General features: G+C 52.2%; 1 protein-coding gene across 1 annotated transcript in view; it reads left to right on the top strand.

Moving 5' to 3' along the window:
• Positions 1–9,487, top strand: part of LOC143981387 (fermitin family homolog 2-like) — a 49,444-nt gene extending 39,957 nt beyond the window's left edge. The window contains exons 7-10 of the mRNA XM_077479204.1: positions 340–430; positions 7,040–7,112; positions 9,027–9,102; positions 9,183–9,487. Of these exons, the coding sequence (XP_077335330.1) occupies positions 340–430; positions 7,040–7,112; positions 9,027–9,102; positions 9,183–9,323 (381 nt within the window). The 3' untranslated portion in view covers positions 9,324–9,487. The remainder of the gene's footprint in view (positions 1–339; positions 431–7,039; positions 7,113–9,026; positions 9,103–9,182) is intronic.
• The last annotated feature ends 3,737 nt before the right edge of the window (positions 9,488–13,224 follow it).

The following is a 13,224-nucleotide window of genomic DNA, read 5'->3' as shown; positions in this document are numbered from 1 at the left end:
AGAACGGCAATGGATGATGGGTGGATCATGCAGTAGCAATATGTATGGGGGGGTGTGGAGCATGGCGGTAGTATTGGGGGGTGGGGCATTGCTGTAGTATTAGGTGGTAGCAATGTGGGCAGAGCACGACGATAGTATTAGGGGCGGGGCATGGCTATTGTGGGTGGAGCCCGGTGGTGGTGATGGCATTGTGGGTGGAGCTGTGGTGATTTTGTGGGCAGAATCCGGTGGGGGTAGCATTGTGGGCAGAGTATGGTGGTGGTTGCATTGTGGGCGGAGCCCGTGGTGGTTTTGTGGGCGGAGCCTGGTGGTTTTGTGGGTGGAGCCTGGTGAGTACAGTGTTTTTCCTGGTTTCAGGCTGTCGGCGCTCTGGAAGAGTTCGGATTGTTGGTGGAGGAAGTTCTGGTGAAATACGGGAAGAAGATTATGGGTAAGATTGTCTGTATATTGGGGGTCTCTATAGTAACATTGGAGGTATCGGGGGGGGGTGAGAGGGGTCGGGTGGCCCCTCACATTGGTCCAGCTTGGCACGGTGTCTTCATATATTTCTAGTGATTGCCGCCATGTGGGGAGTCACTTCACACTGACCACAGGGGGGCGCTCACGTGGTACCTCCGCCATTCAATGAACACTAGACCGACACGTGACCGCCCCGCCTCTCCAACTCGTCCAATCAGGGAACACCTTGTATTCCTTGAATGGCGGGAGTGCAGAGTGAGCGCCCCCCCTGTGGTTTCAGGAACTGTTTGGGATATAAAGAAAAAAAAATCCAGACAGGTCACCTCCGGAGAAATACCGGCTGCTCCGGGAAAAGACGGCGTGATTTGTTTTCCAAGGAGCAAAATATGATGATCCTCGGACAGAAAAGAGCTGCCAGGAAGAAGTCTTTACTGTACAAGTTCCACACAAAATAACCGACACCCCTCGCCACCCGACCCCCGACACCCCCCCACACCCCTCGCCACCCGACCCCCCCCCACACCCTCGCCACCCGACCCCCGACACCCCCCACACCCCTCGCCACCCGACCCCCGACACACCCCGCGGTGGGTTTATTGGTGGTGCAGTAAAGACTCAACCAATCGTCAAATGGCTTCATGTGACCCCCTGTCTGTCCTTAAATAAAATGGTGCAATCATCGCTCATCTTCTCAATATAAATGGCAACATTTCTGCAGGGGTATGCAAACTTTTAAGTACAATTGTGTGTGTGTGTGTGTGTGAGTGTATATTTAACACACTACTTGGAAAGGTGTTGGGCAGATGTGATCAGGGGTGGACTGATCATTCGGGCACTGCCCGAGGGCCCCATGCCACTAGGGGCCCCATCAGGGTTGCCGGCCTCATAAGACCAGGGACAGTATTTTTATTTTTTTTATTTTTATTTTTTTTATTTTTATTTTTTTTAAATCCCAAGATTATATCTGCCCCGCCTCTCCAGTACCTTTTCAGTATGTGTATTCTGTGTGTGTGTATGTATATATATATATATATATATATATCTATATCCCTTTATATTAACACTTTGATGTCTGGAAGCGTCTTCATTTACAACATCACACCCGGGGGCGGACTGACAACTCATGGGGCCCCAAGGCAATAGGAGAAGATTATGGGGCCACACAATATATTATATTATATATATATATCCATCTCTCTCAGGGCTCCACAAACCCCAGGCTGCGCGCTAAATTGTGTGAGATTTCACCTTGATGCCAGGGTGGACGGGACCCGGCCGGGGTGGGCGGGACCCGGCCGGGGTGGGCGGGAACCGTTCGGGGTGGGCGGGACCCGGCCGGGGTGGGCGGGACCCGGCAGCTATCAAACACCAGCCAATGGAATCTGGGCGGGCCGCTACGTGTATGTGGCCGCACCACACACACACCCTTTTCTTAAGCAGCCCAATCGTTGGCCGGTGTTTGATAGCTGCTGAGTCCCGCCCACCCCGGCCGGGTCCCGCCCATTCCGACATCAAGCTCAATTCTGACAGCTCCTCTGTTACATTTCAGTAACAGAGTGCTCCATGTGAAACCTGCCAGTGCCACCGCCAATCAATACCACCTGCAACCACCTATCAGTGCCACCTGCCACTACCAACCAGTGCCACCTGCCACTACCAACCAGTGCAACCGTCAGTCAGTGCCACCTGCCACCAACCAGTGCCACCGCCAATCAGTGCCAACTAGTGCCACCTGCCAACACCAACCAGTGCCACCACCAATCAGTGCCATCTGCCAGTGACAACTAGTGCCACCGCCAACCAGGGCCACCTGCCATCACCAACCAGGGCCACCTGCCACTTCCAAACCAGTGCCACCTGCCAGTGCCATCTGGCAGTTCCACGTGCCTGCCACCACCTACCAGTGCCACTCGCCACCACCTACCAGTGCCACCACCAATCAGTGCCACCTGCCAGTGCCAACTAGTGCCACCGCCAACCAGTGCCACCTGCCAACACCAACTAGTGCCACCGCCGATCAGTGCCATCTGCCAGTGACAACTAGTGCCACCAACCAGGGCCACCTGCCATCACCAACCAGGGCCACCTGCCAATCAGTGCCATGTGCCAGTAGTGCCACCTGCCAGTTCCAAACCAGTGTCACCTGCCGGTGCCAATCTGGCAGTTCCACGTACCTGCCAGTGGCAACCAGTTCCATCTGTTGCCAGCCTTACTCTCTTTCTGGTCAGCCCATAACCCTGATGTACCAGCGTTTCAATGGAGTTATTGACTGGGTGCTCCATTGTGAGTTAGGGATAGGGGGTGAAAATGAGTGGCCTTACCCCGGGAGCTGACAATCCATACCATTCTAAAAAAACAAAAACTGGCTCCTTAAATTCAAAGCAAATTTGTCAACCCCCTGACATATATATATATATAGATATTAGAGGTCGGCCGATATTTGCAGTTTTTTTAATTAATCAGCATGGGGGGATTGTGCTGATAAAAAGGCCGATGATCTCTTCAGCGACTTACAAATGATTCCAGTAATAGAAGTGAATGTAAGTCGCCTGAAGACATCAGAGAAGAGATTTCCCTCCTCTCTGGGCTGCCAAGAAAAGAGTCAAGAGATACAAAGTTTTCTACTTATCAATCATCTGATCTCTGTGTGGAGAAAGTTCTCAGTTTAACCATTAAAGATTAAATCTTTTCTGACACTTGTCCTGTATTTCCTGCTAGAAAATCACTCGGAACCCCCAAAAACTATATATAATTTTTTTTTTTTTTAGCAGAGACCCTAGGGAATAAAATAGCGGTTGTTGCAATATTTTATGTCACGCGGTATTTGCGCAGCGGTCTTTCAAACGCAATAAAAAAAAAAAAAAATTTGCAAAGTTAGCCCATTTTTATTTTTTCATCCAAAATGTTTTGATTTAAAACATAGTTTTTTTTGTTTTTAATCTAAATGATACATACAAGTGAACTGATTGTTTTGTTTAACCACTTCCCGACCAGCGCACGGCGATGTACGTCGACAGAATGGCACGGGGGCAGGCATATTGGCGTACAGGTACGTCCAATATTCAATGCTGCCCTGCCATCCGGAGCGCGCCGCCGGCGGCGCGCTCCCGCGCTGGTCGGGACCCCCGTGAGTCCGGTCGCGGGACCCGCGGACTCGATCGCCCCGCGGGCATCCCCACGATCATCTCACGGAGCGGCCGAATGGAGGAAATGCCGTGTAAACAGCATTTCCCCGTTCTGCCTAGCAACTAGTGACGCTGATCTCTGCTCCATGTGATTGGAGCAGAGATCAGTGTACACTAAATGAAAGCCCAACCCCCCCACAGTTAGTAACACGCCCCTAGGAACACTTAACCCCATACACTGCCACCCACTGGTTAACCCCTTCACTGCCAGTGTCATTTACACAGGAATCACTGCATTTATATAGCACTGATTGCTGTATAAATGACAATGGTCCCAAAAATGTGTATAAAATGTCCGATGTGTCGCCGCAATGTCGCAGCCACAATAAAAAATCGCTGATCGCCGCCATTACTAGTAAAAAAAAATAAATAATAAAAAATGATTAATAAAAATGCTATAAAACTATCCCCTATTTTGTAAACGCTATAACTTTGCACAAACCAATCAATAGTCGCTTATTGCGATTTTTTTTTTTTTTTTTTTTTAACCAAAAATATGTAGAAGAATACGTATCGGCCTAAACTGAGGGAAAAAAAAGTTTTTTTTTATATATTTTTGGGGGATATATTATTATAACAAAAAGTAAAAAATAATGCGTTTTTTTTCAAAATTGTCGCTCTATTTTTGTTTATAGCGAAAAAAAATAAAAACGCAGAGGTGATCAAATACTACAAAAAGAAAGCTCTATTTGTGGGAAAAAAAGGACGTCAATTTTGTTTGGGAGCCACGTCGCACGACCCGCAATTGTCAGTTAAAGTGACGCAGTGCCGAATCGCAAAAAGTGGTCTGGTCTTTGACCGGCAAAATGGTCCGGGGCTGAAAGTGGTTAATAAATGTTAAATGAAGGCGGCTTTCACACTGGAGCGGGGAGGCGTTGATGGTAAAACGCTGCCAGTTTTAGCGGCGCTTTACCGTCATTTTAGCGGTGCTATTCAGCTGCTAGTGGGGCGCATGTAACCCAGCTAGCGGCCGAGGAAGAGGTTTAATGCGCTCGTGAAGCGCCGCTGCCAAATCGCATCTCATTGAATGCGCTTCAGCAATGGTGCCCATTCATATCAATGGGCGGGAGAGGTGGGGGAGGGGTATACAAGGTGCTGCTTGCAGGACTTTATTTTATAACCTCCTGCTAGCGCATCGCCTCGGTGTGACGGCACTCGGGGCTTCCACACAGACTGCGGGGGAGCCGTTTTGCAGGCGCTATTTTTAGCCCAAAAGCGCCTCAAAAACGCCCCGGTGTGAAAGGTGTCTGTTAGATTTTATTAGATGAAGGGGGGGGGAAGAAAAAAAAATCGGCATCGAGAAAAACCCAAATCGGTCGACCTCAACATTTGGGGTGCCCCGCCTTCTAGGTAGGTTTGCACCCAGTGTGAGAAGGAACTCAGCAGGTAGGTTATTGTAGGTGGTTCTATGTCAGGTAGAGAACAAGGCACAGATCTTCTGTGGATGTCGGCTGCCTCCAATCCTTTATCCCAGACAGGCTCCATGATGGGGAGATCGGGGCTCTGTGGGGACCAAACCATCCCTTCCAGGACTCCTCCTTCCGGCTCTGCAGCAGAATACATTTGGGGCCAATCGCACGTCTCCCTGATGGTATGACATGATGGAGAAGTATCTGCCTGGATTTCTCAGCATGGCAGTCATCCAATCGCCCCCACCAAATCTCCCAACTCCATTGGCTGAAATGTAGCCCCAAACTTACAAGGAACCTCCGCCATGCTTCACAGTTGGCTGCAGACGCTCATCATTGTACCGCTCTCCAACCCTTCCTCCCAACAAACTGCCAAATATTTTACATTCACCACTGCGTCCTACACTCCATGTTCTCCGACCACTGCGTCCACGATCCCTAACGTTCCCCCCGACCGCTGGGTCTACGTTCTTCCCCTGACTGCTGCATCTACGCTGCCTCACCATTCACTCCCCCGACCGCCGCGTCTACGCTCCCCCGACTTCTGCATCTACGCTCCCCCCCATGGCTGCCCCCGACCGCTGCGTCTACGCTCTCCCTAACGTTCCACCCCCAACCACTGGGTCTACGTTCTGCCCCTGACTGCTGCGTCTACACTCCCCAACATTCACTCCGACCACTTCGTCTACGCTCCCCCAACTTCTGCGTCTACGCTTCCCCCCCCCCCCGACCGATGCATCTACACAGCCCCACCATTCACTCCAACCACTGTGTCTACGCTCTCCCCCCAACGTTCTTCCCCCGACCGCTGCATCTATGTTCCCCCACCCACTGCGTCTATGCTCTCTCCCACCCCCCTCCCCCCAATGGCCGCCCCCGCCTGCTGTGTCTACGCTCCCCCTCCCCCCCAATGGCCGCCCCCGCCCGCTGCGTCTACGCTCCCCCCCCCCAATGGCCGACCCCTGCGTCTACGCTCTTCCCCCCTCCCCCCAATGGCCGCCCCCGCCCGCTGCGTCTACGCTCTTTCCCCCGCCCGCTGCGTCTACGCTCTTCCCCCCCCCCCCCCCCATGGCCGCCCCCGCCCGCTGCGTCTACGCTATTCCCGCCCAATGGCCGCCCCCGCCCGCTGCGTCTACTCTCCCCTGCCTGCTGCATCTACACTCCTCCCCAACATCCGCCCTGCCCCCTGCATCTACGCTCTCCCCGCCCTTGCTGATGCAGTATAAGTCGCTTGTGTCTGGTTGCTGAGCCCAGCCTCGGTGGATGACCTGTGACACGAATCCTCCCCTTACTAGCGGAGTTTGGCTGTTCCTCACCCAGTTATTTCATCCTACTTATGAAATTGATCATTAACCCCTGCTTTGGTATAATTGGTTAATTATATACTTGACTGCAATCCTACAAAATCTGACGGGGGGGGGGGGGGGGCGGGGTTGTACATTGCGGGTGTAAGAACTGATGCTGGTTTGAAGCCAAAGGGCGGTCACCCCAAATATTGATTGGATTTGGACCTTCGCTATTGTAAATCAATAAAAAAAAATAATGAAAATCGAGATTTCTGGAACCGTTTTTCCTTCACAGAATTTCTCTGCCCTGCCTAAGATTTTTGCACAGTCCTGTATATTCAGTCTGGATCATAGGCGGAGCTTTATAGACATCCCACCAACACGTCACCAATCCACCGGAGGAGGTCCACATTGATGAGCCGCGTGTCCTGCCCCTCCCAGCCCCACCCCTTCCTACCTCCCAGTCCCACCCCTTCCTACCTCCCAGTCCCACCCATTTATATTAAAGTACTATTGGAAGACTGAGGAGGGGGGTTGGCGGCCAAGGAAAGTCGAGATCTGATTGCAGCAACACGATGGAGACTCATCCTTTGCTGTGTCCCAGTCCCTCTGGTTATGACCGGTTCACGTTAGGTAGGCGGTACTGTCTCCTCCCATTTTGTGAGGTCTGTCTGCTGATTCGCTCTCATTCCCTCCACAGATGAACAGTTCATACTGCACAGAATCGCTGATTCCGCCATTGATCTGTACGCCATGATCGTAGTGCTCTCCAGGTAGGTGTGACTCCGACCACTGCAGGGGGTGGGGGCAGGTAGTGGCAGCCTGTATTCTGGGGAAGGAGGTAGAATGGGGGAGTGGGGTAGGCAGGTATGGCTCCACCCAAAGGGGGTTGGCTTATGTTTTATAGGGTAGGCGTAGGCAAGTGCTCCCTGTGTTTTGGGGTGGGTAGGTAGGTAGGGGTTTTCTGTGTTCGAGAGAGAGAAAGGAGAGGGGCATTAGGGTAGGTAGGGGCTCCCTGTGTTCTGGGGGTAGGGGAAGAAGAGAGGGCTGGGGTAGGTAGGGGCTCCTGGTGTTCTGGGGCTAGGGGAAGAAGAGAGGGTTGGGGTAGGTAGGGGCTCCCGGTGTTCTGGGGGTAGGGGAAGAAGAGAGGGCTGGGGTAGGTAGGGGCTCCCGGTGTTCTGGGGGTAGGGGAAGAAGAGAGGGTTGGGGTAGGTAGGGGCTCCCGGTGTTCTGGGGGTAGGGGAAGAAGAGAGGGTTGGGGTAGGTAGGGGCTCCCGGTGTTCTGGGGGTAGGGGAAGAAGAGAGGGCTGGGGTAGGTAGGGGCTCCTGGTGTTCTGGGGCTAGGGGAAGAAGAGAGGGTTGGGGTAGGTAGGGGCTCCCGGTGTTCTGGGGGTAGGGGAAGAAGAGAGGGCTGGGGTAGGTAGGGGCTCCTGGTGTTCTGGGGCTAGGGGAAGAAGAGAGGGTTGGGGTAGGTAGGGGCTCCCTGTGTTCTGAGGGTTGGGGTAGGTAGGGGCTCCCGGTGTTCTGGGGGTAGGGGAAGAAGAGAGGGTTGGGGTAGGTAGGGGCTCCCGGTGTTCTGGGGGTAGGGGAAGAAGAGAGGGTTGGGGTAGGTAGGGGCTCCCGGTGTTCTGGGGCTAGGGTAAGCAGAAAGAGAGGGTTGGGGTAGGTAGGGGCTCCCGGTATTCTGGGGCTAGGGTAAGCAGAAAGAGAGGGTTGGGGTAGGTAGGGGCTCCCGGTATTCTGGGGCTAGGGTAAGCAGAAAGAGAGGGTTGGGGTAGGTAGGGGCTCCGGGTGTTCTGGAGTTAGGGGAAGAAGAAAGAGAGGGTTGGGGTAGGTAGGGGCTCCCGGTGTTCTGGAGTTAGGGGAAGAAGAAAGAGAGGGTTGGGGTAGGTAGGGGCTCCGGGTGTTCTGGGGCTAGGGGAAGAAGAGAGGGCTGGGGTAGGTAGGGGCTCCCGGTGTTCTGGAGTTAGGGAGCCCCAACCCCCCTTCTTTCTTCCCCCTAACTCCAGAACACCCCAACCCCCCCCTTCTTTCTTCCCCTAACTCCAGAACACAGGGAGCCCCTACCTACCCTAACCCCCCCCCCCCCCTTCTTTCTTCCACTGTGTTCTGGAGTTAGGGGAAGAAGAGGGTTGGGTTAGGTAGGGGCTCCCTGTGTTCTGGAGTTAGGGGAAGAAGAGGGTTGGGGTAGGTAGGGGCTCCCTGTGTTCTGGAGTTAGGGAGCCTCTACCTACCCCAACCCCCCCTTCTTTCTTCCCCTAACTCCAGAACACAGGGAGCCCCTACCTACCCCAACCCCCCCCCCCCCCCCTCTTTCTTTCTTCCACGGTGTTCTGGAGTTAGGGGAAGAAGAAAGAGGGTTGGGGTGGTTAGGGGCTCCCTGTGTTTTGAGTCGGGGGGGGGGGTTGTTGGGGTAGGTAGGGGCTCCGTGTGTTCTGGGGTAGAGGAAGAAAGAGAAGGGGGGGTTGGGGTAGATGTAGGTGTGTATAGGTAAGAGCACTCCGTGTTCTGGGGGCTTGTTTGTTGGGGTAGGTAGGGGTGTGTGGGGGCACCCTCTGTTCTGGGGGGGGGGGTAGGGGTGCTGGGGGCTCACTATATTCTGGAAAGGGGATGATGGAAGCCATGTTGGATCTGGTATAAAAAAGGAGCTGATTGGTTGGCGATGGATCCTCTGTCTTGTATTTCAGGTCGTCTCGCGCTCTCTCGGAGGGTCTTCCCACCGCCGTCCATGAGAAGATCCTGTGTGACATTTGGTGTGCGGAGGTGAGTGGACGTCTGTCCGTAGCTCTAGAGGTCTGTCTATGTGAAGCCGCTTCGTCTTCATCTTGTTTCTCTTCTTCCAGGCAGCGGAGCGCGTCCGGGGAAACCTGAAGAGCCTGCGCAGTGGAGGAGGGGGATCCGCTCTCTTCAGAAACTTGCGTTCCGTCTCCTCCGCTCTGGTAGAGAACGGCGGGGTGGTGGCGTCTCACCCGCTGGGATTCTGAGGGAAGGTCGGCGGACGGTTCTTAGACTGAAATGTATTATAGATGTACGGATTCCAGCGCCTTGAGGCGATTCCGTTTTGCGTTGTGCGCTCTACAAGTTATTTCATTCACAAATGCCTTATAACTCTACCGATTGTGCCAGAAATACACAGTGTGCAATCTTGGACTGTGTGTGATCTCTGTTGAGGTATGGGGGATCATTGGGGGGGGAAGAGGTATGGGGATCATGGGGTATGACTCCTGTAGATTTCCTGTAATATCTGGGGGAACAGGTATGGGGATCATTGGGGGGGGGGGGGGGGGAGAGGTATGGGGATCATTGGGGGGGGGGGGGGGGGAAGAGGTATGGGGATCATGGGGTATGACTCCTGTAGATTTCCTGTAATATCTGGGGGGGGGGGAGAAAGAAGAGGTATGGGGTATGACTCCTGTAGATTTCCTGTAATTTCTGGGGGGGGGGGGGTGTATTTCAGGAGCATCCTGGAGCCTACAGGTGGTGCCTGGGGAAATTTTGGGGTACGGGATATATATATATATATATGAGGGGGAGGGGTTCCTGGAGGCTGTGTGTGATGTACAGTCCTTAAGCCTTGAATGGTGATTTTCTTTGAGCCAATGAGAAGCTGCTTTATCCTTAAAGCGGAGGTCCACCCTAAAGTGGACCTTCCGCTCATCGGAACCCTCCCCCCCCCCCCTCCGGTGCCACAATCGGCACCTTTCAGGGGGGGGGAGGGGGGTGCAGTTAACTGGATAATCCAGATATCTGCACCCACTTCCGGGATAGCTCTCTGCGGAAAGGGGCATAACTTACGCCCCTTCCCGCAAGTCCCCCGCTGCCTGCTGGGAAACACACGGATCCCAGAGACAGCGGGGACCGTCCTTATTGCACAGTGCAACTCGCGCATGCACAGTAGGGAACCGGGAAATGAAGCCGAAAGGCTCCACTTCCTGATTCCCATACCCAAGATGGCGGCGGCAGCACCTGAGAGAGACGATCGAGAGATCGGCTTCGGGTGCCGACATCGCGGGCGCGCTGGGCGGGTAAGTGTCACTATTGTAAAAGTCAGCAGCTGCAGTATTTGTAGCTGCTGGCTTTTAAAAAAAATAAAAATAAAATAAAAAAAACGCGGAGTCTCGGCGGAGTCTCGCTTTAAGGAGACCATCAGGATTGAGGAGAGTCGGCATTTCTAAATGGATGTAACTCTCCCCCTGCTAATTCCGGCCAATGGAAACGAGCAGAAGAAGAAAGAGGTCCAGTTGAAACTACGTGAGGAAATTCTGAGCCTTACCATGACCTCCTTGTGCGTGACCCCCCCCTTGTGCGTGACCCCCCCTTGTGCGTGACCCCCCCTTGTGCGTGACCCCCCCTTGTGCGTGACCCCCCTTGTGCGTGACCCCCCGTGACCCCCTTGTGCGTGACCACAACGGGGGCTTTACAGGATAAGAGCAGCAGATCAGGCACTTCCGAGATCTGCTCCTTGATGGAACTCCGGCCGGTCGGTGAGCTGAACGTTCCATAGGTTGGACGATCGCTGAATGTGATTGCAGAAGGGTCGGGATTCGTCCCTTTATAACAGCTGTAGGGTGAAAGTTTCTTGCCTTGCAGCAGATGAAGTGGGCCTTCCATTTCATTGCTATGGTGGATATCCGGGCCGGAGCCGACTTCCTCCTCTACCATCCAGGGGCCCGACTGCTCCGGGAAGGATGGGAACAGGAGCGGCAGCCGCCGGCAGCGGGGAGGTCAGAAGGTCGAACCTGTTCCTGTTTATCAGGTAGTCGGCTTTGCCATGTTGCAGATCAGGTAGTCAGATTGTTGGTGTCATGGCTAAATCGCCCACCTCACTTCTATACATAAAATAAGTGATTAAAGACCTTTTTTATCTATATGAATCAAACTATGAAATTAAGAACAAATGATACCTGTGCGAAAAGGATAACAATCTAATTTATTTAACCCCTTGCTTACTGGGCACTTAAACCCCCCTCAGTCCCAGACCAATTTTCAGCTTTCAGCGCTGATGCACTTTGAATGACAATTGCGCGGTCATACAACACTGTACCCAAATGACATTTTTATCATTTTTTCCCCACAAATAGAGCTTTCTTTTGGTGGTATTTAGTTACAGCTCGGAGTTTTATTTTTTGCTAAACAAACAAAAAAAGATGCAAAAAATAAAATAAAAAAATCATGTTTAATAGTTTGTTATAAAATTTTGCAAACGGGTCATTTTTCTCCTTCATTGAAGTGCGCAGATAGGCGGCACTGGTGGGCTGCATTGATAGGCACAGATAAGGCGGCGCTGATGGGCAAAGATGGGCACAGATGGGTGGCACGGATGGGTGGCACTAAGGGGCACTGATAGGTAGCACTGATAGATGGGCACTGATGGGCGGCAGTGATAGGTGGCACTGGTAAATGACACTGATGAGCACGGATATGTGGCACTGGGGTGCAGCACCTTTTGTTGAGGCAGATTGTGGGCACTGCAGGGTGGCACTGACGGGGGGGGGGGGTACTTATTTTTTTGTTATGTTCAGTGATGAGGTGGGCACTGGCAGGGCTGGCCATGATCGGGACTGATGTCCCAAACACGGCCACCGGTGATCGGCTTTTTTTTTTTCTCCTCGCGCAAGGAATAATAGCCGATTACCGGCTCCGTTATATCACATGATCAGCTGTCATTGGCTGACAGCTGATCACGTGATAAGGGGGTTGGGATCGACCCCTTGCTCGGATCGGTGATCAGGTGAGTCTCATAGACTCGCCGATCACAGAGCGCGCCCCTCAGGGGGTGTGCAGGCCGCTCATACACGGGACGACGTCAATAGACGTAGTCCAGGAAAAGGAGATCCGCGCTGTAGCCGTCATTCGTCTATAGCGCGGGTCTCAAGTGGTTAAACATAATATAGTACAGAAAAGAAACGTTACAGAGTACCCCATAGCATGTGGAGGATACAACCTTAAAAACAACGATGTTACCAAATATTGCTATAATGGTCGTACACATCCTTTCACGAGATGAATATTATATTAAGGCAAAGTCCGATGGTACACGGTTACAGAAAAGAAAAGACATAATAATACAGACGCAGTATCTAGTTTTTATCTACGTTACCATTTTTGCAAAAGTGCAGCCCAGCGAGATGGAGAGATAAGGAAAACCTCATGCCTACCAATCAGAACTCAGGGGGTCACCTCATTGGTTCAAAGTTGCCTCCAATTCTGATTGGTTAGAATTCCAAGCCCAGTTAAGAATCAAACTTCCGATGCCTTTATGTCTACATAAGTTGAGGAACTTCCTTTTGATCTCTGACCCTGCCGGTTCCGACATAAGACCTGTTTAATGACCTCTTGATTTACCAACCGTCGGCCCTCTTTGATACAACATAAATAAGCATTTCAAGGACTTGTGGCACAGGAAGAGGCACTATATCTGAAATGGCCATCGCTGTGAACAATAGGGGGTAACTTAGTTACTATGCAGACAGCAGAACAACAGGTTTGTGTGTTTGAGATACCAAGAATAGTAAATATTCTAGATATGAGATATATGCCCAGAACGGGGCATAGTAAGTTAATTAGAAAGTCCTCACAATGGCTCCCTCGGAGTTCCTTGCTATAAATATTATATATCAAAATCTCCACCACATTGGGTGGGGAGGACCCGACTGTCATGGTACAAATGACAACAAAATTAAGTGGAAGATGGAGCTTCCTAAAAAAAAAAAAAAGAAAGATTTCGGAGACTTCAGTACCAAGTTAAGAAAACGGACCCCCCCCAGGTACGATGCAGAGGTAATATCTGTGCCACAGGAAAGAAGCAAAATGGGAGCCGAGGTGGTTTAAGCGATTGACCGAAAAGAACATGAAAATTCCCTCCTAGGCATAACTCCTCCCCCT

This window comes from Lithobates pipiens, unplaced genomic scaffold, assembly GCF_037356315.1.
Source record: "Lithobates pipiens isolate NorthernLeopardFrog02 unplaced genomic scaffold, aLitPip1_a1.2 Scaffold_143, whole genome shotgun sequence".
NCBI lineage: Eukaryota > Metazoa > Chordata > Amphibia > Anura > Ranidae > Lithobates > Lithobates pipiens.
The sequence above is the reverse complement of the archived record's forward strand: the minus strand, read 5'-3'. Positions and strand labels throughout refer to the sequence as shown.